A 26,515-nucleotide genomic window follows, 5' to 3' on the forward strand; every position below is an offset into this window, starting at 1 on the left:
GCTCAGCAGGGAGCCTGCTTCCCTTCCTCTCTCTCTGCCTGCCTCTCTGCCTACTTGTGATCTCTGTCTGTCAAATAAATAAATAAAATCTTTAAAAAAAAAAAAAAAAAAAAAAAAGAGTCCCCTGGTAAATCAAATCAAACAACAGTCTCTCCGCCTCACGTGTGACTGTGACCTTCATTCTGATTCTAAGTAGAATTCAAACTGTGGCCTATCTGACTTGGTGTCACCTCCAGCTCCTTCCTAAACTAAATCCACCCGAAAGGATAAGGATTTGCCACCCTGAAGGAATGTATTTCTCAGAAAATCAGAGGCGCTGAGAGCAATTCTAAATGAGGAGTTTAAAAAATGTTAAGTTAAAAACCTCTACTGACGATGACTGAAACTATAAACTTGGTTGGCGGTGTGAATTTTGGTCTTTGTTAATGATTAAGTGAGAACAGTGTATGATTACACATACAATGTGAACGAATGAATATGTGAATGAATATGTGAATAGAGACAGGTCTAGTAAAATGAAAAGCAACATTGCATGAAAGTTGATGATCTCTCAAGACTTTAAGTTATTGTTACACTGTAATTAAATACAAAAGAAGAAACATCATTCACTTTAATTGATAGCTACTCTCATCCCACACAATGCTCCAAACCTTAATCGTCTGCCACAACTCCCACATCCCCCTCTAGGTCACAGCCTCTGACCCCGGGCCAGTCTTCATGGATGAAGAGGAGTTATCTTAACCTAGAGGACATCAGCAAGCAGCTGCCCACAGAGAGGCTCAGCTGACTCTTCTCTACCCAGTCACACAGCTTTGCAGGGGCTCTGCCCTCTCTCAGCGTGGGAGCTCACCAAACAACAAGGCTAAGTGTCATTACAGTGGACCATTTATAAAAATAGCAGCCTCAACTAATCCCTTTGCTAATCCCTGGGCATCCAGTAGCTTGTGCCTCTCTGTACAGCACGGCCACGTACACCTCCTTTTGTTTCTTATTTCTTTTTTTTTTAATTTTTTTATTATTTAAAAAAAAATTTTTTAATAGGTTATTTATTTATTTGACAGAGAGAGAGATCACAAGTAGGCAGAGAGGCAGGCAGAGAGAAGGCGGCGGGGGGCAGGCTCCCCGCTGAGCAGAGAGCCCGATGCGGGGCTCCATCCCAGGACCCTGAGATCATGACCTGAGCCGAAGGCAGAGGCTGAACCCACTGAGCCACCCAGGTGCCCCCTTGTTTCTTATTTCCAAGACAATTCAATAAACAGAATAAAACATTTTTTAAAAGATTTTTATTTATTGGGGCGCCTGGGTGGCTCAGTGGGTTAAAGCCTCTGCCTTCGGCTCAGGTCATGATCTCAGAGTCCTGGGATCGAGCCCCACATCGGGCTCTCTGCTCAGCGGGGAGCCTGCTTCCTCCTCTCTCTCTGCCTGCCTCTCTGCCTACTTGTGATCTCTGTCAGGTAAATAAATAAAATCTTTAAAAAAAAAAAAAAAAAAAGATTTTTATTTATTTATTTGACAGAGAGAGAGAGAGCGCGCAAAAGAGGAAACACCAACAGGGAAGTGGGAGAGGGAGAAGCAGGCTCCCGCCAAGCAGGGAGCCCAATGTGGGGCTCGATCCAGCGACCCTGGGATCATGACCTGAGCTGAAGGCAGATGCTTAATGACTGAGCCATCCAGGTGCCCCCAGAATAAAACATGTTTAAAATATACGAAGACACCAACAACAAGCATCACTAAGCGCTTATGATGGCAGCGTTGGGCGAAATCCATCTCTGAGACACTGAGAATGGCTATTCAAACCTAGACCTCACTGACTCCAGGATCTGCATCTTTGGCCACTAGTCTCTGAAAATAATGATAATTTTGACTTCTTAAAGTGTATGTATACAAGAAGTCTCATTTAAGCTTTTGAACGTGGCTGTAAGGAATGTAGGTGGCAGGGGGCACCTGGGTGGCTCGGTGGGTTAAGCCTCTGCCTTCGGCTCAGGTCATGATTCCAGGGTCCTGGGATCGAGCCCCGCATCAGGCTCCCTGCTCAGGAGGAGCCTGCTTCTCCCTCTCTCTCTGCCTCTGCCTGCTGCTTCCCCTGCTTGTGCTCTCTCACTCTCTCTGTCAAATTAAAAAAAAAAAAAAAAAAAAAAAAAGGGAATGTAGGTGGCAAAGACCTTGACATGCGAAGGGGTAGGGTAAACTGCCCAGGTCCTCCCAGCGAGGGACAGGACCAGTGCTAGAACCCAGGACGGCCAACCACATCCGTGACCTTGCCACCGGCTCCAAGCGGCCTTGGAGTCGAAATAAAGCATCTGGGAGTAGTTTTTGCCAATGGTTTCTTAGGCAATGAGATAAAAGAAAAGGAGGAAAATCAAAGGAATTTGGAAATAGGCTACCTTCCCTCAAAATGTGATACTTTCTAATTTAAGCACATGCATATCCACTTTTTGACCTCACCACAATTCCAATATGTAGAGTATTATATTTAAAACATGGTGAATTAGAAAAAGTCATGAGTTTGGTTGTTGCAACAAGCTGGGGTGGAATCAGAGTCACCATTTCTTTTTCTTTTTTTTTTTTTAAAGATTTATTTATTTATTTATTTGAGAGCGATAGAATGAGAGAGAGCCTGAGAGGGGAGAGGTCAGAGGGAGAAGCAGACTCTCCTCGAGCAGGGAGCCCAATGCAGGACTTGATCCCAGGACTCCAGGATCATGACCTGAGCTGAAGGCAGTCGCTCAACTGACTGAGCCACCCAGGTGCCCCCAGAGTCACCATTTCTAACTGGCAGACCTTGAGCAGGTTGCTTGTCATGTAAAATGGTCTTAGCTACCTAGGAGTAAGCCAGGCATTCAGCACATAGTAGGTATACAAAATCTGTTAGTTTCCTCATATCACACCAATGCTAGGGCTTGCATGGGCTCTAGGGTCATAAAACAAAATAACTCTGCTCTAAAAGTCTGTCCCTTCAGAATGCCATGGACTCCAGTGGAATTTGCTGACAAGGAAAAATACATTTTCCTGGAAGCAGCACCTTCCTGAGAAACGTGCATTAACTAGGGAGTAAACCTAGCAGTGTCCTCCCACGAAAGGCCATAACGTCATTTATAATAGCCAAAAAGTAGCAACAACTCAAGTGTCCACTGATGGATGAACAGACCAACAAAATACAGTAAACACACACAAGGGAGTTTCATTCAGCCTTAAAAAGGAAGCAGATCTGACACACGCGACAACATGGATGAACCTTGAAGACATTTCTGAGTAAAAAAGGCTGACACAAAAGTAAAAGTATTGTATGAGTCCAATTACTATCACTTATATGGGCTCCCCGAGTAGTCAAACTCATTACGGCAGAAAGTAGAATGGTGGCTGCGGGAGGGAGAATGGGGGTAGAAGCTAGAAGTGGTGTTCAGGGACACCTGGCTGGCTCAGGCCGTTAAGCCTACGCCTCTTGATTTCCTTGATTTTGGCCCATTTGGCCCAGATCATGATCTCAGGATCATGGGGGGGCTCCTGCTCAGCAGGGAGTCTGCTTCTCTCCCTCTCCCCCTGCCCTTCCCCCTGCTCCCTCTGTCCTACCCACCCCCCAACATGAGCTTCTCTCTCTCTCTCTCTCTCTCTCTCAAGTGAATGAAGAAAAAAAAAAAGAATGAGTGTTAATGGGCACAGAGTTTCAGGCTGGGATAATGAAAAAGTTTTGGTATTGATAGACATGGTGAATGTATTTAATGCCATTGAATTATATACCTTAAAACGGTTAAAATGCTCAATTTTATGTTATATATATTTTACCTCAATCAAACAGATGGCAAAGATCCTGCTCTGTCCACAGGGGCCTTGTACTTACTCTGCCTCCTGGGGCCTGGGTGAGGCCTTGCCCTTTCCCTCTGCGGGCTCAGCTCTGAGCCTGCCCCGGCTCACCTGCCCATCATTAACCCACCCCCTCCTCATGGCGCTCACCAGGCCGCAGGTTCAGGGCAATCTTCTGTGGCGTCATCTGAATGACATCTGAGCTGGCGGGACTGGAGCCCTTGCTGCTGAGAGGCAGGCTCCGCAAGACCTGGGTGCTGCTGGCGGGGCTCTCAAACTCACCCCCGCAGCCGTTTCTGGCCAGGTTTGCCTTCAAGTCACAGCGGGAGATGACAGAGCGCAGGCTGCCGAAGTCCTAGATGCAGCAACAAAGGAAGAGGGCAGAGAATGGTCAGGCTATCTTTCCAGAGCACCTCAGGGAGTGGACCCAACAGCACCTAGTGCCTGTACCCGAAACACTCCACACTCCATTTTCATTGTCAGAAAGTGGTGAAACCAATCACACATACCCCAAAATGCTCACTAGGATTATGAGGGTTAATGAAGGTACTGGATATGAAAGCCCTTTGTAAACTGTAAATGCATAATAAAAAGGTTTGGTTTCACTGTTACTTTAATGATCAAAATTCTCCTAAAAAAATTGGGCCTGTCTGGACAATTAGCAGGAGGAAAGTAACTGACATGGCCCGTTGCACAACTAAAAATGTTTTAAAGATACTATGTAAGTAGACAAGGAGTCATCATTCAGGCAATCAAGAGTTAACTTATGAGGCATCCACTCATCTGCTGTGCAGGCACGGGGCATTACACACCCATTACACACCCATTCTGCAAGACAACGTGGCAATAAACACTGTATCCTTTGACCCACTGGTCGAGTCCCAGGAATCCTGGGATGGAGTCCCACATCAGGCTCCCTGCTCAGTGGGGAGCCTGCTCCTCCCTCTCTTTGCTACTCTGCCTGCTTATGCTCTCTGTCTCCACCTCTGTCAAATAAATAAATAAATAAAATCTTTCCAAAAGAAGGGGGGGGGGACCTCTATAATATACATACTGAGTATAAACTTGTAAACATAAATCCCTCAACTGTAAGAAAAACATGGTATATCACCTCCGTAGATGACATGATCATTCAAAATTATGAAGACTGAAAAGAAAGTCCAAAACGTGCTAAGAAAGAAGATCAGAAAATAAAATTGTATCGGCATTAGGATTCAAAACAAAAATTTTTAAAAATAAAGACAGTTGAGGCATTAGTGTAGAGGGACTAAAATTATATTTTTTCTTTTATTATCTTTACTGTAGTTTGAGCAATAAAGCCACATTGATAAGAAAAAACTTCCTTTTCTTAAGCTGGATTTAGAAGGCTAGATATCAGGATGACCCAACCTTATCTTGGGCACCAGGACTTTAGGCCATCCACTTTAAAACGAAATAATATACTCTATTATAAAATATGGTACTTTGTAAGTATTGGCTGTTTTCCAGTAAGGGAATTTTTTTTTTAAGATTTTATTTATTTATTTGATAGACAGAGATCACAAGTAGGCAGAGAGGCAGGCAGAGAGAGAGAGAGAGGAAGCAGGCTCCTCGCCGAGCAGAGAGCCCGATTCGGGGCTTGATCCCAGGACCCTGAGACCATGACCCAAGCCGAAAGCAGAGGCTTTAACCCACTGAGCCACCCAGGTACCCCTCCAGTAAGGGAATTTTTAACAGCAAACCAAATCCTGGATGCTCTCCGAACACCCTCTCGCTGATGGATGTAGAAAAGCAGATCACCTCCACCAGCTGGTTGGAGGCCAGTGCTGGTGGCCCTGATCACCCTCTTGAATCTCTTCCTCTTGCCTCTGTAACATTTTGCCAGAAAGCCTCAGCTGAATCAAGTGTCCTTCCCACTGTGTTAGGAGTCAGACTGCTGGCAGAAGCAGAGACAAAGGGGACTGGCCCTTCACCATGGTCGAGGCTCCAGGGCTAGCCAACACCTATTCGAGCCTTTGCAAGATTCAACACTAAGAAGTCAAGAAGAATTTGCAGTGTTTTTATATAAATGAAACCAGATGTGTTGTTCTGGGCCTCTGTGATGTTTGTTGTTGTTATTTTATAATCAAATTTTATTTATTTATTTATTTGTTTGTTTGTTTTGATATATTGAGCCCCTGGAGATCTTGCCTGTCAACCTCAGGGACGGTGCCATAAGTCTAAGTCTCCAGACACTTGTGGATCAGGTGAGAAAATAATTATTCCAGCTTAAAATGATTATCCTTGAAATGATACAAGATTTCAAAGCTAGGCTTTCCAAGCTGGGTTCCAAATGGACAAGCATGACTCTGATGTAGAAATTCTAATAAAGTGGTGAGAAAGCCAAGGGATGGGGGAAGGAGTAACTTCTGATGGCCCCACAGTAGTGGTCTACTGTCTTGAGCCACCTGCAGCGGAGGTCCACCTGGCTGTCCAGAGCTGGAAGGGGCTCGCCTGCTCATGAACTTCTTGCTGGTCTCTGGCATCCTGGCCCTTGCTGCCAGCTCCCCCAATTCTGATGAGCTGGTTGGGCTTGGCCCAGTTCTGGTAGTCAAAGTGTCTTGAGCACTCCAGTGCAAAACTCTGCCTCCAGGTTGGCCATGAAAGCATCTGTGTTGTCCCTGAAGTGATGGGAGCCCAACACCCCTCCCACTGGTCTGGAGCAGCTTGCATTCTGGAACAGACCAGGTCACAGAGCCAACCTGCTTCCCTCTATGCAGCAGGTAGTGGCATGATTCTTAGTCCACAGCCTTGGCAATTCATTCACTGAGATCACACCATACCACCCCGACACCTGCACTAGCAGTGAACTTCACCCAAGCTTCCCAGTCATCCCGCTCAAAGGGGTCTTTGACAGGCACGAGCAGTCCTTGATGGAGAACTTGTACGGGGCCACCTGCTGGCTGGGGAAGACGCACAGCTGAGATCACCAGGAGACTTAAAGCCCAGGTCACCCTTCCCAGATCTGAAGAAATCAGACAGCCACACCCATGCGAATCACAACCGGGTCTGCAGGTCTGGCTGTCCCAGCCGTACTCTAGAGACTCTGCGGCTTCTTTAATCTCTAGGGTATTAGAAGCAAGGCTCTCCTCATTCCCCTCACTGGTACCAGCATATTTCTCATTAATAATATTCCTCAAGGTTGTGATAAACTTCCACTCCAGTGCTCATGGTTGCCGGAAGTTCACTGCACGGGCGAGGGAGGCCCATCAACCTCTGTACTGTCACCTGACCGCCAGCAGGAGAACTACCAGTGACCACATTAAAACTGTAACTCGAGGGGCACCTGGCTGACTGAGTCGGTAGAGTAGGAGACTCTTGATCCAGGGGTGGTGCGTTCAAGCCCCACGTTGGGCACAGAGACCACTATAAAACAAACAAACTGCAACTCATACGGTGACTTCAGAAGTGCCCATCGCGTCAACAACGGGACAACACAGGGAGCCCCCTTCTCAGCAGCTCCAGCTGCACACACAGCCAAGGGACACCCTACTGTGCCACCTGTGCCAAATTTAGATTTCGTCTCAGTGCCATCGATCTCTATCGCCGGTTTGTCAACCCTGTCCTAGTTCACAAAGCTCAGTGTCCTGTTACTTGGGGTGGGCCCAGTGGTTTCACTGATACTGTTCCACGGCCTTTGGGACATCTTTACCTATATGTTGAATCTCGTCACTGTCCCAGGGGTCTGAGGCCTCGAAGATACCCTGAGGCACCTCTGGCCTTGGCAGGAGTGAATCACCTTCTGAGAGGAAGGCAGCTACCCTGGGAGAGTGAGAGATTGGTGGGAGATTCCCACAGAGCTGAAGGTCCATCTGGCACAGAGTCTGAAAAGAGCCACGACTCATCTCTTGCTGCCCAAGGAAAGGACAGAGAATACTACAGGCCCAGCTGGGAGTGCCAACCCCGCATGCCCAAGGGCTTCTCCTTCCCCTCCACGCCTGAGCTCTTCCCTAGGTCGTCGTTCAGATGCCAGGGACCTGACACCCGGGCCCTTGTCCAGGTGCCAGAAGACAGCAAGTTCCAAGGGGAAGGGACTCGAAGACATCCTCGGGTGCCAGCCCCTAGTCTCTGTGGGTGAGGAATCAGAGGCCCACATGCCTAAGTTCATCCAAGAAACCCAAGTTCGGGGCACCCGGGTGGCTCAGTGGTTTAAGCCTCTGCCTTCGGCTCAGGTCATGATCTCAGGGTCCTGGGATGGAGCCCCGCATCGGGCTCTCTGCTCAGCAGGGAGCCTGCTTCCCTCTCTCTCTCTCTGCCTACCTCTCTGCCTACTTGTGATCTCTCTCTGTCAAACAAATAAATTCTAAAAAAAAAAAAAAAGGAAAAAAAAAAAGAAACCCAGTTCACCTGGCTTCAGCTGCCTGGACCCCAGTGCTCTTCGCATCGCCTCCCTTCCATCTCAACAAGGCCACAGCTAAATGCTGCAGCCGGAAACTAATGCTGGGTCCCCAGACCCCATCCCTCTGAATTTAGTGTTTCCTTGCTGCCCCCAAGGCAGAGATCTGCCTGCCACCTCTCAAACCAAGAGGATAAATATTCTTCTTATGCAGAAAAACAGCTACAGATAGAGGTGGGGAGACTTCATCTCAACATGGAAACTAGTATCAGGAAGGGCTCCTGGTGGGGCACAGCACAACTGCGAGCAGGTGCTCCTGATCTCTGAGCTGGAAGGAGTTTCAGCTCACGGCGGAAGCATCCGCCTATCCACGGTCTCCAGAAATGCCTCCAGGAACCCTCGGAGGGCTCATAAAAGGAAACGGCATTATAGGCAAACTTCCAAGAGAAGCATCAAAATGGGAACAGGAACTTGAAACATCTTTTATGGCTTTTAGTCACCCTGTGGTAATATAAAAAGACAAGGGAAGTGTTCCAAATGTAGATCCCTTTTAATTTGCTACAAAACTGGCCTTTGCACGTTGTTGGAACTTGGTTCCCTTTCCTCCCTCCACCACCTATGATGTGGAGGACAGGACGAGCTCCACTGCTGGTTGTCACACTGCAACACCTAACTCCCGGGACATTTTGTTCACCAAGATCTCTCTCCCTGCGGGGCAAGCCAGTGCTCACACCCTGGCCAGGGCGATCGGGTCCATTCAGCACACTACCCTCTGCCTGGGGATGGAGAAATCCCTGTGTCAGCTTTCAGGCAGCTCATTTAATTCACTGAGCAAATATTTATGAAGCATCTACAACAGGCCACGATTACTCCTTTCATGACCACAAAGAGCTTTTCTCTCAAAGAATCTGTAATTTAATGTGAGCTAAAGCAAATGCTCATTTCTTTTTCATTTCCTCCCAGCTCAAATGAGAATACAGGCAATGTCCCCTTGATAGCCCTTCGGGCCACCATAATTTCCCCCGAAAGTCCACTCGGCCCATTACGGGATGCTACGGTGGTCTTGTCTAAGCTGTACAACAGGATGCTGGTGTGGTTTTGGCTTAGCTGCCCCGGCTTTCTTGCTTTCTTGTAATTGGACACTAAGCATCCAATTAACCTCTAACACTGTCTTGCTTTCCTGCCTCTAAAAGGTCTCCTTCCTCCTGCATCCAGCCCTACTGACCTCTTCATTTCTGCTTCTCCATGTCTATCTCCAAGGCAAACACCCTTCACCCCAGCCCACACTTTCCCAGTCTTCTTCCATTCAAATCCCATTTCCATCTACACACCACAAGCCAGTGGCCGTGCTTCCCTGGTCCTTCTCCCTCTGGCTTTTCAGCAGCCTGTGCTGGCCAAGGCCACATCACCTCAAGCTATCTCACCATCATGCCCGATGGGCTCCCCAGTTCCCCAGCCCTGCATGCAATCTTATAGTCTGTTTTCTTCTCCTCTTCTGCTCCCACAGACTCTGCTTTCTACCCTCACGGGGAGTCTGGGTCCTTCAGGCCTGCCCACTTCCCCCAAACTACCGTCCTCCTACAAGCCACAGTGGCCCCCCTGCTCCCAGCATGAACCCTGTGCTCCCTATCTCCCTGGGCACACAGCTGGGTCCAGTCTCCTGGCTCTCCCTGCATGTAGGAAGAGCTACATGACTGGATGGTCGGCCAGGAAGTGTGAGTGGAGAGAAGGCGGGCTGCGCTGGGCCTTGTGGGAAAAGCATACACACACTCTGCCCTACAAATTCCTCTCACAGCCAGCTGGGTTGAGAGGCTCACAGGCTGAGATCAGGGGCAGATTTCCACTTGAAAAAAAAAAAAAAAAGGCAGACAAAATGGCTGATACACTGCTGGAATTTGTTGTGTGTTTTATCCTGTGCAAGACAACAGCACCCTAAGTGCTCACACTGGCTGAGAAGCAAGGGCCAAGGAGGTGTCATGAAGAGTGAATTAAGGACAGGGGTGAGGGGTGCCATGGGAACAGGTAAGGACAGGCAAGGAGAGGCGGCCTCCCGCACTCCTGGTCTCAGAGTACCAGAAAGTCTGGCAACTCTAATATCTTTTTTTGGGGTGCCTGGGTGGCTCAGTGGGTTAAGCCTCTGCCTTCGGCTCAGGTCATGGTCCCAGGGTCCTGGGATCAAGCCCCACATCGGGCTCTCTGCTCCACGGAGAGCCTGCTTTCTCCTCTCCCACTCTGCCTGCGTCTCTGCCTGCTTGTGATCTCTGTCAAATAAATAAATAAATAGAAATCTTTAAAAAAAAAATCTTTTTTTTAATTTTCAAATTTTTAAAAAAAGATTTATTTATTTATTAGAGAGAGAGAGAGAGAAAAGCACAGGGTGAGAGGGGAGGGAGAGGGGAAAAGAAACGCAAGCAGGCTCTGTGCTGAGCACGCAGCCCAATGCAGGGCTCGATCCCCCGATGCTAAGATCATGACCAAAAATGAAATCAAGAATCAGATGCTCAGGGCGCCTGGGTGGCTCAGTTAGTTAAGCAGCTGCCTTCAGCTCAAGTCATGATCCCAGGGTCCTAGGGTCCAGCTCCACAGCTGGCTCCCTGCTTAGCGGGGCATCTCCTCCTCCCTCTTCCTCTGGGGCTCCTCCTGCTTCTGCTCTCACTCATGCTCTCTCGCTCAGATTAAAAAAAAAGAAAGAAAAAGAGTCAGAGGCTCAACAGACTGCACCACCCAGGTACCCCAAAAATAAAATCTTAAAACAAAAAAGGGTCATGCAGCAGAATGGAATAGAAAACCAGCAAGAAGTGCTGAGCGGAAGCCCGACTCCAGCAGACTCCAATTCAATACCTGCAGGGAACACAGGAACGGCAGGGCAGACGAGGGAGAGGAGGTGGAATTAGTTGACAAGGAATGTTAAACGCAGAGTGAGGATGCCCGCCCCACCTCAAGTAAAATGAAAGCACTACGAGATCAAGAGCTGGGGAGTCCCAATGGAGGATGTTTCCCAATGACTCCGCACTGGTGTGGGCCACAACAGGTAGGTGGGGCAGAATCCACACAAACCCGCCGGTGAGCAACCTGGTCCTCCCTCACCATCCCCGAGGGACCAGCCCTCCGTGCACACTCGTCATATGCTCGTGGCAGATACCTGACCTCTCTGATGCCATCCTGGCATGTACGGTTAGGAAGGCACTCGACCACACTTACTCTGTCTTGCTAAAGTGCAGAGGTCGACCAGAAAGCATTCCCGAACTGTCCAAACCCAGTTCCCTGAAGCACACTCACATCCTGGGGGCAGTTCACCCCCCAAAGAAAATGGGAAGTGGCATTCCTGCGCAGGCATCACAGGGAGCTCTGCAGACAAGACCGAGGCTCCGTGTAAGCCCAGGGAACCCACTGGGCTAGAGAGGGAACCCAGGTGTGGGCCCGGGGAATGCAAGGCTCCTGGAGATACCGTCATTCGTTGTCAATATTAGCATATCAGAGTCCTGGAAGTACTAGCACAAGAAAGGAAGAAACCGAACGTAGACAGCTGACCCTGGCTTCCAGGTCCCACTGCTTCCATTTACTAGAGGATACCGTGGATGAGAGTGGCAGTGTGCTAGGTAACACCCATTCCGTTCCTCAGCAGTCCCATCCAAGAGTCCTCTCATGCACTCATCTCATTTTATACTCCCAAGGATGCGGGAGGGTGCAGTTGTCACCAGCATCTGACACATCACGCAACTGGGAACAAAGCATGGGAAAACTGAGATTCAAACTTTGGTTTTCTAGTGGCGCCTGGGTGGCTCAGTCGGTAAAGCATCTGACTTCAGCTCAAGTTGTGATCTCAGGGTCCTGGGTTGGAGCCCCACATTGGGCTCCCTATTCAGCAGAGAGCCTGCTTCTCCCTCTCCCTCTGCCCCTCCTTCCCATTCATGCTCTCTTTCTCTCAAATAAATAAAATCTTTTTTTTTAAAGATTTTATTTATTTATTTGAGAGAGAGAGACAGTGAGAGAGAGCATGAGCGAGGAGAAGGTCAGAGGGAGAAGCAGACTCCCCATGGAGCTGGGAGCCCGATGCGGGACTCGATCCCAGGACTCCGGGATCATGACCTGAGCCGAAGGCAGTCGTCCAACCAACTGAGCCACCCAGGTGTCCCTCAAATAAATAAAATCTTAAAAAAATAAAAAATAAACTTTGGTTTTCTAACTACATGTTGTTTAAGCCCATCTTTTTTTTGACAGAGATCACAAGTAGGCAGAGAGGCAGGCAGAGAGAGAGAGAGGGAAGCAGACTCCCTGCTGAGAAGAGAGCCTGGTGCGGGACTTGATCCCAGGACCCTGACATCATGACCTGAGTCAAAGGCAGAGGCTTTAACCACTGAGCCACCCAGGCGCCCAAGCCCATCTCTTTTATCAACTATGAATTTCTGCCAGATTCTGGGCTGGATCTGAGGAGTCAAGATCAATAAGACATAGTTTAGGTTTCCAAGAAGACGACAATTTAGTCAGTCATGGGCATAAAAACAAATTAATACAATAAAAGCTTATCAGTGCTATCAAGGAAGTAGGGACTATGGGGAGACGAAGAGGGGGTCATGGCCTGCACATGCAGACACGCAATAAATACCAATCCAGTGAAATCCTTCAGTCAATACTTATTGAGCAACTACTGTGTGCCAGACAACACTCTAGGTACTGGGGATGCAGCAATGAAGAAAATAGATAAAAGCCATGCCCTAACATTCTGGAAGACAGAGACAGTCTCATACCAAAGGGCCTGGGCAGACTCATGGATGAAGAGGTAGATGGCCATGTCTAGGAAAAACTATGAAAGTCTTCATAGAGCAGATGAGTTCTGAGCTGGTTCTTGAAAACTGGCTGACAAAACATTGGTCAGGGAAAGGAGTGGAAGCCAGGAAGGCCTTCCAGGCAAAGGAGCAACACAGGGAAAACCATGAGGGCATCCACTGGGTGGGACTCTCTGGCGATCTTCGGATAGTTCCCTCTGACTAAAGTGCTGGGGGCAGGCAAGGGGCAATGGTGGGGAGGCAGAAACGGGCCATGGAACTTGGGACATACGATGCCAGTGAAAGGTTTTAAAGAAAGTTCACAACAAACAATTAAGCACAAATACAATGAAGTTTTCATATATTGGGAAGATTTATTGGAATAAACTTATTGTGGTTGGGAACATTTATTTCGTTTAATCCTACTCTTCACTAGAAAAAATTCTATAGAGGTCACATGTAAGAGGCTGGGTAGCCAAAGGGTAAGAGCCTGGGCTCTAAAACCCAGCTTTGGCACAGTGTGTGACCTTGAAAAAAAAAAATCACATCACCTCTCTGAGCCTTCGATTTTCATCAATACTATATACAAGGTGTGGGGTACTCATGGGGCTCCCCACATGACCATCTGTAGCCATCGAAGGCTGAACCCATCCCCAGACCTCTGAGGCTGCATTGAGGCAAAGACGCTCAGCCTCCCAAGCCATCTCTTGTCCTGTTGGGCATCGCACACCGAACAGCAAAGACTGAGCCAATCCAAGATGGCAGGTCTCAGCTTCTTTAAAAAATAACCCTAACAGGGGTGCCTGGGTGGCTCAGTCAGTTAAGTGTCTGCTTCTTGGTTTCAGCTCAGGTCATGATCTCAGGGTCATGGGATCGAGCCCCATGTCGGGCTTTGCCCTCAGCACAGAGTCTGTCTGTCCTTCTCCTTCTGCTCCTCGACCCCTCACCCCCGCCTTGAGCACTCTCTCTCTAAAATAAATAAATAAAACTTTAAAAAAAAAAAAAAAAAAAACACCTTAACAGTACATTCGTACAAGGAGAGTTTGTGCCTGATGGTTCTAACAACAATTTCAAAAAGTGAGCCGGAAATTTCCTTCAAGACAGGAGTTTTAGAAATTGATCACTTGCTGATGAGCTCACCACGCTCCAAGGTTTGTACTGCTTTACACAGCAATATGTCTAACATCTCCCCGAACTTGTAACCCTTCTTACAGGGACTAAAGAAACAGCAACCATGACTTTTAATCATACCACAAAGGCCGAGTCACAATACTCTTATCCCCATGTAAGCCATGTGAAGACGACTGGCCTCCATCCACACGCTACCCACCCGCCCACGTTTTCAACTATTATACAACAAACTCCCTTCACATGCTCAGATCTTTTTCCAAATCACAGGAAACTAGACAAGAGTCATAACTGGCTCCCCCACAAAAGGGAAGAAAGGTCTTGTTTTCCTAAAATAGGATTAAAACACTCAATACCATCTGAAGACCCGACTGAATTTCTGTTATAAAAATGCAGCTTTATCATCGCCCTGGGAAAGAGAAGAGGCAGCCTGCAGAATCTGCTGACCCCATCTCTGCACAGTCAACTGGGGTGCTGGGTGTAGCGTGCCCCCTACTCTCTCCCCCCTCTCCCACCCCTCCCTCACCGCCGCCTCCCCCCACCCCCACCCCCACCACACACCACCACGTACCTCTTTGAAGCACCAGGCACATTTTGGATGGATTAACAGACATTCTTCACATGAGGTGGCACTTCCACTAGTGCATATGTTGAGACCTTCAAAGAAAGATAGAGAGGCACCAATGGGTTCCTGGCCATAAAGCTTACTGATGAGGTCTTTGAATGGGGTGGGAGGAGGAGTCATGTCTGTTTTCAGCAGGGAGTCTGGGCAAGGCTGAAGGGTACAGGCCTCTGGGCCAAGGGCAGGTTAAGGGACAGCGGCTGAGGTAAAGCACGGGTGGTTTTTGAAGCATGCACACTGTGTTAGCAACTCCCATTTCTTCTCCTGGACCCATTTGGATTTCCACCCCCATAAAACAGTAGGTCCTCCCTCAGTGAAGGCCTCATCACACTTAGTCCACCCAAATTGACAAAAAGAAATGGTACCAAAAAAAAGAAGAAAGAAAGAAAGAAAGAAAGAAAGAAAGAAAGAAAGAAAGAAAGAAAGAGAAAGAAAGAAAGGGCGCCTGGGTGGCCTCAGTCAGTTAAGCGTCTGCCTTAGGCTCAGGTCATGATCTTTGGGATCAAGTCCCTCATGACACTCTCTGCTCAGCAAGCAGTCTGCTTTTCCCTCTCACTGTTCCTTTGTGCCCTCTCTCTCTCAAATAAACAAATAAAATTAAAAAAAAAAAAAAAGATAGGAAGAAAAAGGAAGAACAGACTGATCACCTTCAGGCATAAGATAAGAAAATCCTAAGTCAGATACTATCACATCAAATCCAAGTGCACCAAAAGAAGCCAGCAGAACCCTTAAAGAAGAAAGTACCCAAGGACTACAATGTTGGGTTAAGATAAAGAAAATGCCTTAATTCTATATACCTACTAGTATGTCAAATGGGAAAATCCTATCATCACCTCACTGCGTAATGAAAAGGCACTTGATCAAATCTAAAACCCATCCCTGATCAAATCTAGAAACCAAGATCAGAAGGAAACTTCTCTATCATTGTAGAAGTTACTTATTTCGAACCAAGGCCTACACCCTCTCTTCCATTAATCTGGGCACCCAGAGGCAGGCTGAATTGTGGTGGTGAAGTTAAACCCACTGCCCCCCCACCACTCCCCAACCCACAGCCAGTCCCATCCTTCCTCAACCTTGCCAGCGGCACAGGTATCCTTGATGAAACATATAATCCCTTCTCTTTCCTTCCTCAGAAAGGTCAACCATACATTTCTTTTGATCATGAGCAGAACATGTTGGTTTTTCTCTGAATGAAAATGACTCTATTCAGCCCTCATAGCCCTACGGGACCCACTTGTTTCTCCTAGTCATGTCAGAAGGAGAGAGGCCCACTGAATCAATGGAAAAAAGAAATGGAGAGCCACCAGCCATACAAAGGGCCCAATGTATAACGGGAAAGCAGAGCCAAAAAGATTAAAGGGAGAATGGAAGAGAAAATATAGTGAACTCCACTAAGTTCATAAAACAATTATTGTACCAAAGAAACAATTATTGTGCCCAAAAGACAAATAAGCCAGTCAAGAAATGGGCAGAAGACATGAACAGGCATTTCCCCAAAGAAGATATACAAATGGCCACCAGAAATGTGAAAAAATGCTCCATATCACTTGTCATCATGGAAGTATAAATCAAAACCACAATGAGATACCACCTTACACCAGTTAGAATGGCTAAAATTAACAAGACAGGGAATAACAAATTTTGGCGAAGATGGGGAGAAGGGGGAACCCTCTGACACTATTGGTAGAAATGCAAGCTGTTGCAGCCACTCCAGAAAACAGTATGGAGTTTCCTCGACAAGTTAAAAATAGAGCTACCCTACAACCCAGCAACTGCACTACTGGGTATTTACCACAAAAGCACAGATGTAGTGAAAAGAAGGGGCAAATGCACCCCAATGTTCACAGCAGCAATGGCCACAATAGCCAAACTGTGGAAGAAGCCGAGATGTTCACTGACAGGTGAATGGATAAAGATGTGGTTCATTATACAATGGAATATTACTCAGCCATCAGAAAGGTCGGATACCCAACTTTTGCCTCAACATGGATAGAACTGGAGAGGATTATGCTAAGTGAAATAAGTCAATCAGAGAAAGACAATTATCATATGGTTTCACTCATATATGGAACATAAGGAAGAGCGCAGAGGATCACAGGGGAAGGGAGGGAAAACTGAATGGGAAGAAATGAGATGGAGACAAACCATGACAGACTCGTGATTCTGGGAAACAAACTGAGGGCTGCGGAAGGGGAGGGGGGTGAGGGGATGGGGTACCTGGGTGACGGGCATTAAGGAGGGCACATGATAGGAGGAGCACCGGGTGTTGCATGCAACTAATGAATCACTGAACACTACATCAGAAACTAATGATGTACTGTATGTTGGCTAACTGAATTTAAATTAAAAAACAAAATTTTAAAAATATAGGCATTAAAAAATGTTTTAAAGATCTGCGGGGAAGGGGGAGAACAGTTATTTTAAGACATCTTGAAGAGGTAGCATTTCCCCAATTTGCTAATTTTAACTCTCTGCTTCTTCCCTGTCACTAGCAGTAAAAACAGAAATTAAGTGATAGGAAGCTGTACTGTGTCATCCCGAGGAACACTAGAGGGAACAAATACCATTTGGGATAAGAATGGCCACCAGGATAGAAGGGAGGAGAAACTGGCAGGACCAGAGATGCTGGGAATAAAGGAGGGGTGGCTCAGGAGGCCCAGAGCAGGTAAATCAGATGCTTTCCCCTAGGCAGAGACCTCAATCCTGAACTCTGAGCCCCTGGTCCCAATCAGCCACCACACCCCCAGAGCTGGGGGACCCCAATCTCACCGCCAGGCCTGCACCAGGACCTCCTGGGTGCTAGACCTGGCCTTGGAACACATTTCTCAGGAGAAACATGCTGGGACCAACCACCATGCATAACCTCATTTCAGCAAGAAGAGCCCTTCTGGGGTCTAAACACTAACTAAGAAGGTCTCTGAATCCAACCCCCACTGGGAATTTGGGCCTGCCTGCCTCCTGCTTGCCCTGACAAATTCCTTTCTCATTTTAATGTGAATCCACTCACTTGATGACTTTTAAATAGGCACTTAAGCTTTTAAGGAGAAAAAAAAAAAAAAAAAAAAAAAAAGTGTGTGCAGAAAGAGTTTGAAAAGGCCAGTTCTACTTTGGGGTCAAATCTCCTCACCTGTCAGAAACCCAAATGTAGGGTGAGGGGGGTCAAACTGGGGATGAAAGTGACTTTCCCCTGCTCTCCTTACCAAGTACAAACTCGGGCCCTTGTGGCAATCATTTCCTTTGGTGCATAAAGTCATTTCCATAAAATCATAGAACTGTAGACCCTCAGAACTAGAAATGTCTTAAAATGATGTAGTCAAGTCAGCTCACCTTAGAGATGAAAATGAGAGTAAGTGACTTGAAACAAAGAAGCTCAGTCTCAGAGAAAAGAAGTCAGAAGGGATGCCGCCTAGCAAGTGCCCATATGGGGGAGGCCTGGCAATCCAGAAACCATCCCAGACTCGGGGACACATAACCAGTGAATTCCAGGGTTCTGGCAAGAGGCTATAACAGGCCCTCAATCGGGGAGGAATTTGAAGTCAGGTGTCTTATTTATGTCTCTGCTTCAACCCCTAGAAATTCACAAAGACCACTTTCTAATAACCAGGGCCTCATCAGTGAGATTTAGGAATTTGGATCATGGGTCTTGAGCTCAGGGCAATAAGGGCTCCTCCGTTCTGACCCAGACAAAAGGGGCTCTGGTCTTCTCCTCTGCCAGCCTAAAAGATCTCGGATGTAATACTGATGTGGCTCAAAGGATATGACAGACATCTGCTATGAAAACATACTGAACGACTGTAAAATATTTACTGTCCTGCTTTACTAACTGCTTCTATTACCATCGCATATTCACAGGCAACAGTAAAGTCGTTTTACTGCACCCAAAATGATTCCTCTAGAATGAGGTTGCTACTGGGACACATCCAAATTCAAGAAAGCCTGCACTAAGCGTGTACTAAATGCTAAGCTCTGGACTAGGGGACACTAGCAAAATAAGGAGACGGAGACGGCTGGGCCAAGCCTTGCTCCCGGGGAGCTCAGGGTGCCAGGCAGCAGGTAGCGGACAGGCACTCCCAGAGCCCAGAGCCTAGGTCGGGTGCTGACGGACGCCACAGTGCCAGACTTCCTCCCTTTGGCATTACTCCTCTCTCCACCTAATAATATTGCAGAGTTTGGATTCTGCCGGATGAGTCACTGGGCACCGACAGCATTTTGAAAGGGTGGAAGCAATGAATAAAAAGCCAAACAGCTAGAGTTCACAAATGTCAAAGTGTCGTGTCTAGGTCATGGAAATAGGCACTGGTGGCCCAGACGGTGGCCACATCTTTTCTTGGTTTGCACTGTGACTACTTCCAGCCCCACTGCAACGGCCTGCAGCCCTTAATATCTCTGAAGCCAGGGTTTACTGCAAACCATAATCTAAAAATATGTTTTCCTTCCGAAACTCATTGACTCACTGCTCTCTGTCATCAGTCATATCCAGGCAGCTAGCATGTCCGGTGGATCATTCCTTCAAGATGTATGAAATGTTTCTCCTAATCCAGCCCTTCCTGCCTGCCCCCTCCTGTCCTACAGTGCCCAAGCCGGCCCTCTGCACCTGGTCTAGAGTCCTGCAGGGGCCTCCTGCCGGCATCCCTCCGGGCAGCTTCTCCCCATTTCCGTCCACCCTACATGTCCAAGGTCAGACAACACTTACTAAAGCACACATCCAGCAGGTGGAACTTCCTGATCCAAGACATTCAGAGGGAGAACAGAAACTAGTACTGAGCTGGAAGGACCCGGTACTGGCAGGGGGAGAAGGGACAGGATGCTACTCAGCTGGGACAGTGGGAAAAGCATCATGAGGATATAGGGTGTATACTACCCCCACAAAACACACGAACAATAACAGATCATGATATTCAGAACAGTTTGTGTATGTGTCACCATCATGATTCAAGTGGGAAGTGGGCTTCCCGTGGTCCTAAATTACAATTTAGTCATTGTTGTCAAGACAACAGAAAATAAAAACATTTCATTATTGTTTGGTTTTGATTTTTAAAAAGTGACAAGCCACTGGAGTGCCTCTCCTCATACCCTGAACCACCCTCCACACACGTTCTCACACGGTAGACAAAATGTTTCTGGTTCAGAACCTAGCAACTGAACAGTCATTGACCCAAAGATGTTACCACAAACTATAAATATGCCCTGGGAAGGCCTGATCTCAGTTCCCATCTTAGACTGCCTTTCTGAACATCACACAGCTGCAGAACATCCAGCTTGATAGACAGGACTTGTATTTTTAAAACCCCAATTCATTGGTTAAGGGACTTGTCTCAGGTCTGACAGCCGGAGCATTGTGAAGGGCCAGCGGCCCTCCCACACGACCTTGTACCTCCTCCAGGACTGGGGCCCGAGGTACATAATCTGCACCGTTAACTCGGTATGGTTTAAAGATCTGCCATCTGCATGGATGTGTTTGAAAGGGAAAAAAAAGGTTTCTTCTCCCGCCCCCTTATAATAAATGATAAAATTCCAAGTCAAAAAACAAAAACAAACAAAAAAACCCAATTCATATGATTGCATATAAGATGCAGCTTTAAAAAAGAATGTGTGAAAAAAAAAAAAAAAGAATGTGTGTGCTCCCTAGATACTGACAGGAAGCTTACCTTGATATATCACTAAGTTAAAAATAAAAGGCAAGACATACAACAGTTGGACAATGCTATCTTTCAATAAACAGAAGGGGAGAGACACTTGTAACACACACACAGAAAACACTTTGGATACATTAAGAAACCTAACAGGGACAGTCTGTGCCAGGAAGGAGTCAGGACAACATGCTGGACTGATGGGCAATAAGAACGGAAAACAGATTTCTCACTGTATAGCTGTTACACCATAAAAATATCATGTGACTATATTATCTGTTCAAAAATAATTTTTAAAAAGGCAACTGATTACCTCTATGGCCTCCTCCAAAAACCCTTAATTCCAGTCTAATTATGAGGAAAAACATCAGATAAATCCCAACAGAGGGACAATTTACAAAATGTATCCTCAAAATTGTCAAGGTCATCTAAAACGGGTACAGACAGAGAAACTGTCGAAGCCAAGAGGAGCCTAAGGAGACATGGCAACTCAGTTTTGGTGGCATCCAGAATGGATCCTAGAACAGGAGAAACACTGGGTCAAAGAAAGAATTCTGTGTAAAGTATGACCTCTAGGGGCGCCTGGCTGGCTCAGTCAGTAGAGTACGGGACTCTTGATCTCAGGGTCACGAGTTCAAGTACCATGATGGGCATAGAACCTACTTCCAAAAAAAATAAATAAATAAAAATAAATAAAGTATGAACTTTAGTTTATAATAATGTATAAGGGTGATTCATTAATTGAAAAAAAATGTACCATACTAAGAGAAGACGTTAATAAATAGGCTAAACTGGGTGTGGGGTATATAGGAACTCTCTGTACTACCCTCTTCATTTTTCTATAAATCTAAAACTGCTTTACATTTTTAGAAAGTTGAGGGGTTTTCTAAATATACTGAAACCATAAGGTAGGGGCAGGGGGTCCATTGCAGTTGTACCAGGAACCTAAAGGTAAATGAGACCTGGGCAATTTGCCACCTAGCAGGTGAGGGGGACCCCTCCCCTCTCCTTTCCCACCCCCCGCCAGCCTCTAGTCTCACAGAATGTGCTATGGGAGCAAGGGAAGGAGAAGCCAATTCCACCTACCTAAAGAATGCAGAGAAGGCTTCACAGAGGAGGGGACATTTGAGCTGCAATTAGGGGGCGAGGAGAGGCTACCCTGGGCAGGAAAGATCCAAGCACTGGTTCAGCCACTTCCTGCCTCCATGACCTCTGGCATATCACTTATCCTTTCCAGGCCTCAGTAGCCTCATGCAAGCAATTCAGGCGGTGTGGTCCATGGCCTCTATCACCTCCTCCAGCTCCAGACACCTTGACACATTCAAACGTGTTCTTTCTCTCCCAGAATGTCTCCTACTAGTACACTGCACGCGTAGTCCCTGACCTCCAGACTGGTTACAGAAGGCAGCAAAGAGCAGAGGACAGAACAAGCCCCACCTGCCCTCCCCAAGACTCAAGTTCATCCAAGCATTGAACCGTGTGCCTCAGGCACCATCCTAAGCAGGGAGGACACAATGATAAAGAAAGTCAACAGCTCCTGGCTCTCACGGTGCTTAGGTTCTGGTCTGAGGAGGATCCTTCTTGTGGGCGCGGGAGGCGACGGACAGTACACAAGAGGACAGTACACAAGATCGGAGAGCACCAGAGAGGATGAGGGCTGCAAAGAAAAATCCCTAAAGAAAAGAGGCTGGAGGAATGTGGGGCAGGAGGTTGAGTTGGGAGTGGCCAGGGACACCTCTCCAGGTGAGCAGGAGACCACCAAGAAAGGGCTGCAGGATGGAGGCAGCTACGGGGAGGGAGGGGGGTATCCCAGGCCCCAGGAGGGGCCTGCTGTGCTGCAAGGAACAGAGAGAGCTAAGGGCACCAACAGAAATGGCCAGAAACATAAAGTCAGGGAAGTCAGAGTACATGCAGAGGCATGGCCGGACACTGTCAGGACTCCTGGAAGCCACTGGAGGGTTTTAAGCAGAGCAACAGGATCTGACTTGAGTTTTAACAGAAACACTCTGAGTGAGAGCCTCAAACAGGAAAAGGGGACAAGTGCAGAAGCAGGCCCCATCTGGGGAGGAGGGGGAAAACTTGGTGGTGGAAGGGGAGGAGGGCTGTGGAGGGAATCCAGTAAGGACTGCGTGCCACACACCTCCCCTCCCCCGCCACCACATAGGGAATGTGTCAAGGCCTGCCTTGGAGCAGACTCTTCACCAGGTGGCCCAGGAATCAAACCCTGCATTCAACAGAAGCAAGAAGCAGCCTCACAAACAGTGGGTGCCTATAAATAAAGTATTCCTTTATATCTATAAAGCCCACTAATCCCATTGCCACGGGAAAGAAAGCAAACAAACTATAGCAGTGGGCTTTCTGAAGCCTTCCCCCTGCCCCAGGCAACAGAAAACACCTGTGAAAAGAGAAAAAAGAGACCCACCGCCCCATGAACCCAGCTGCACGCTGCCGCATGAAAACGACGCCATTACTGAAGCGATGCGTAACTGTGCTGGGTTACTGATATCATTCAAACTTTTCAGAACAGTTCCAGGAGCCAGCTGAAGAAGTGAAACCAGTAACCAGGGCAGGCGGGCACAGAAAGCCTTCTGCCAACTACTTAGATATTGTAATTCTCCGTTGCCTCAGTAGCGCAATAAGCACGGAGAACAAGAAGGAGAATACTAATTAGACCTAATTAGACCCTGCCCTCTTCTGCCTCAATCCCCTTTATAAACCACCCCCCTCATTCAAGGATGGTGGGGGCTAAAACGCAAATACCTGAGGGAAAGAGCAGTCCCCAAACCAAGGCCACTGTTTGGACCCTGCTGCCCTGTTATTTCTAAAGCCAGGCCCGGTCACCAGGAGAGAGGCGCAAAGCCAAGGCCCAATTCCAGCGGCCCCCTCACAGGCCCTGGAACCTGTGGTGCAGGGGAGAGTGCGCCAACAGGAGCCCACAGAACAGAATAAAGGGCTCTCTCTTAAGATTCAGAGCATTCTAATTACCAGGGCATTTCCTGAAAGAACATTTGATTTTTTTTTTTTTTTCATGAACGATGACAGCAAACATGACTCCAGTTCCAGCAGCAAGATCAATGCTGCCCCCCCTTCCTTCTGGAAGGGCAAAGGCCCAGAGAAACTCTTCCCTGGTTCTGTGGGAAGGTTTTTGTGTCCAAAGGTCCTGTCTGGAGGTTCTGGGCCACGGGAGGAGAAGAGCAGGAGATAACGCTGGGACAAGGGTAGGGGGGTGGTTGTCAACCTGCCAGGGACCTGTTTGAAATGAGCCCTCTTAAATTAAAAGTCTGTTTTCTGCTGGATTAGGCACAGGGATGGAAGTGTGGTGAAAGCAACAGATGGACAGCATGGCCCCTGGTCTCAGGACACCTGGGTAGGCATGGCCCTGCAGGTCTCCTCCTCCTTCTTTTTTTTTTAAGATTTTATTTATTTATTTGACAGACAGAGATCACAAGTAGGCAGAGAGAGAGGGGGGAAGCAGGCTCCCCACGGAGCAGAGAGCCCAATGTGGGGCTCGATCCCAGGACCCCGGGATCATGACCCGAGCCGAAGGCAGAGGCTTTAACCCACTGAGCCACCCAGGCACCCCTAGTTCTCCTCCTTCTTTCACTGGACAACGAAGGTTTTTCTTTCCAATCATGTTCCTAGTAGCAAGACAGGAAACACGCTCTGGGGAAAAAAGTACCTGAGGTGCTTCAAGAGGGAGAGAAGTGAAGGGAAGGAAGAGGAAAGGAAAACTGTTTCGAACTCTGTTGGAAGCAACACTGGGGCACTAGGAGAAATCACACAGATGTGAGTCAGCCTCATCTAACCTTGAGAAGCTCCAGGGCTAAGAGGGAGAGGACAGGTCTGGAAGCCAGCGATGGGATTGCTGTACCTTGGCTCTGCTGGCCCGCAGCCGGCTGGCTGAGCTCTCACAGGGCAAAAGCAGAAGAAAAGCGGGCTCTGAAAGAGTTGGAGAGAAACCACGATGGCTCCACACTTTTCTCCCGGCCTAAGCTGGCCTAAGCTGCGTCCTGTGGGACAAAGCTTTGAGATCACGGACAAGGAGAGTGGGCAAGTCACTTCATCCTTTGGGGCCCGACGGAAAGAATGGAGATGGTCGTGAAGATGCACGTGAACTGTGAAAAACAGAAACCACAACGCAAATGCAAAGCAATACATGAAAAGAATTCTTCACAACTGGAAGCATTTGAGTTTCTATTAGAACCAGAGAATGTCAAGCTGTAGGGAAACTCAGAAATCCTCTCCTTTAGCAATTCCCAAACTCTGGGACTTCACGGAACATGAAGAACAGAACAGAAGAAAACAAACAGAAACAGAGGCAGGGATGGCCTCTTTATACAGGATGGCCAGATTTTTTTATTTTGCCAAAAAGAAAAACTACCTCTATCATCACTATAAATCATTAAAAGAAGTTTTCCCACCAAAAATAAAAAAGACATAATTTCAAATTGAAGGACAATCCTTGCGAGGCAGGGAACCACTGCCAAAGATAAACTCCTGGGTTTGACACCAGCTTCATCTTTCTCTTTGCATTTCCCTGAGGACGCAGGAAAGCATCGATGGGCTCTGGCTGCCAGATGGGTGTTTGGAAACCACTGATCTGCTCCAAGCTCCAGAGTGATTATTTTCCCATTAAAGAAATCTTGCTAGAGTATTAAGTCTGAATTCGAGCGTAAAGGAAGTTTTTGTGTGCCCAGAACCGTCCTCCTCTCAGGGGTAAACCTTCAACTGCCTTCCTAAATGAGGTGCCACGGGGGAAGAGTCCCCTCTCGCTTGGCAGCCAGGCACAAGAGCAATCAAGTATCTTGGGTGTGCAAGGAAACGGAGGAACGAAGCACCCCAGCACACAATTATTTCCTCCGGGAAAGGGGAAAGATCGGAACTTCCTGCTTTTTTTGGAGGGCTTAGGGGTAGCTTATCTGCCTGGCAGCCAGGCGCAAAACAGAGCATCCTCCCTCTGGGGCCTCCCAACTCGGAAAACTTAACAGCAGGTAACTGGGGGTTCCTCACGCAGCTGCCAACCCTTGGCAGAGTCGCGCCAAAGCAATCGCACACCTCCTAACCCTCCCGCCCAGAACGCCCCAGAGTGAGGGGAATGTTGGGGGAGCCGGGGACGAGTGCGTGTAAATCCCCGGATAAAGCCAGGCAGAAGCAATCAGATCGGGAAGTCCAGGTGGAGCTGTGACTTGGGGCGCCGGTCTTCCCCGGGATTTGCGGTGGTTTGGGGGAGGAAGCGAGGGGATTACAACTTTAAAGGCAGGCGGTCGGCCTGGGTGCAGTGAAACCCTAGGACATGCTAAGGCACCCTGAGCACCCGCAGTTCCAAGAGACGACCCTGTCCCGAGTAGCCGCGGCTCGAGCCAGGACTCCAGGTCTCTCGCCCCGCCCTGCTGCCCTTCGCCTCTCTGAGCACCGGGGCACCCGCGGCATCCGTTGGCGCCTCCCCGCAGCCCGCCCGCCCCCGGCCGGCCACAAGGGCCGCTTTGTGCCTGGGACTGCGGCGCTCCGGCCCCGGACACTGGACGCGGGCGCACGCGGGCGGGTCAGCAGCCGGGCAAGGCTGTTTACACAGGAAGGGAAGGCTCCTCCTCGGCCCGGGACTGACCCGCGGCGGACAACAGCGCGCCGGGGCGGCTGCAGGCTGCGCGCTGGGTGGCGCACGCACCTCGCAAGCCCCCCGCCGGGCCGTACCCCGCGACTCGCCCACCAGGGGGGCCCAGAAGACCCTCTCCCCTTCCGACAGAACACCCCGCCCGGCCCTCCACGCTGCCTGCGGGCGGCTGCACGCCGGACAAAGTTTCTCTGCGCCGCGGGGGCCCGGCTTACCTGGGAGGCTGGGTACGAGCGCGCAGAGCCCGAGCAGGCAGGCGTACAGGGGCGCGGGGGCCCGCGGCATGGTGGGGGCGCCCCGCCTCAGCGGCGGCGCGGACGGCGGGCTCCGCGGGGGCCCAGGGCCGGGGCCGGAGCGCTGGGGCCGAGGGCCGGGGGCCGCAGCCGCATGCCCGGCTCACAGCGCCCGCGGCCGGGCGGGAGAAGCTGGCGGCTGCGCTGGCCTGCGCGCCGCCGCCACCATCCCTCCCGCAGCGCTCGCAGCCGAGTCCCGGGGCTGTCCGGGATCGGGGTGGGGGGCGGGGAGGTCGTGGCTCGGGACTGCCCGGCGGGCAGCTCTGGGCCCGGGAGGGGCGGGCTCCGCGAAGGGACCGCGACTTGGGCT

General features: G+C 48.8%; 1 protein-coding gene across 1 annotated transcript in view; it reads right to left on the reverse strand.

Annotated features, from left to right (window-relative positions):
* LOC111155029 (integrin subunit beta 5) overlaps nucleotides 1-26,217 on the reverse strand; it is a 114,816-nt gene extending 88,599 nt beyond the window's left edge. Inside the window, exons 1-3 of the mRNA XM_022515043.1 lie at nucleotides 26,128-26,217; nucleotides 14,621-14,706; nucleotides 3,952-4,156 (exon numbers count right to left, since the gene is read on the reverse strand). Of these exons, the coding sequence (XP_022370751.1) occupies nucleotides 3,952-4,156; nucleotides 14,621-14,706; nucleotides 26,128-26,197 (361 nt within the window). The 5' untranslated portion in view covers nucleotides 26,198-26,217. The remainder of the gene's footprint in view (nucleotides 1-3,951; nucleotides 4,157-14,620; nucleotides 14,707-26,127) is intronic.
* Between the last annotated feature and the right edge of the window lie 298 nt (nucleotides 26,218-26,515).

Source organism: Enhydra lutris, unplaced genomic scaffold, assembly GCF_002288905.1.
Source record: "Enhydra lutris kenyoni isolate GAN:26980312 unplaced genomic scaffold, ASM228890v2 scaffoldscaffold39, whole genome shotgun sequence".
NCBI lineage: Eukaryota > Metazoa > Chordata > Mammalia > Carnivora > Mustelidae > Enhydra > Enhydra lutris.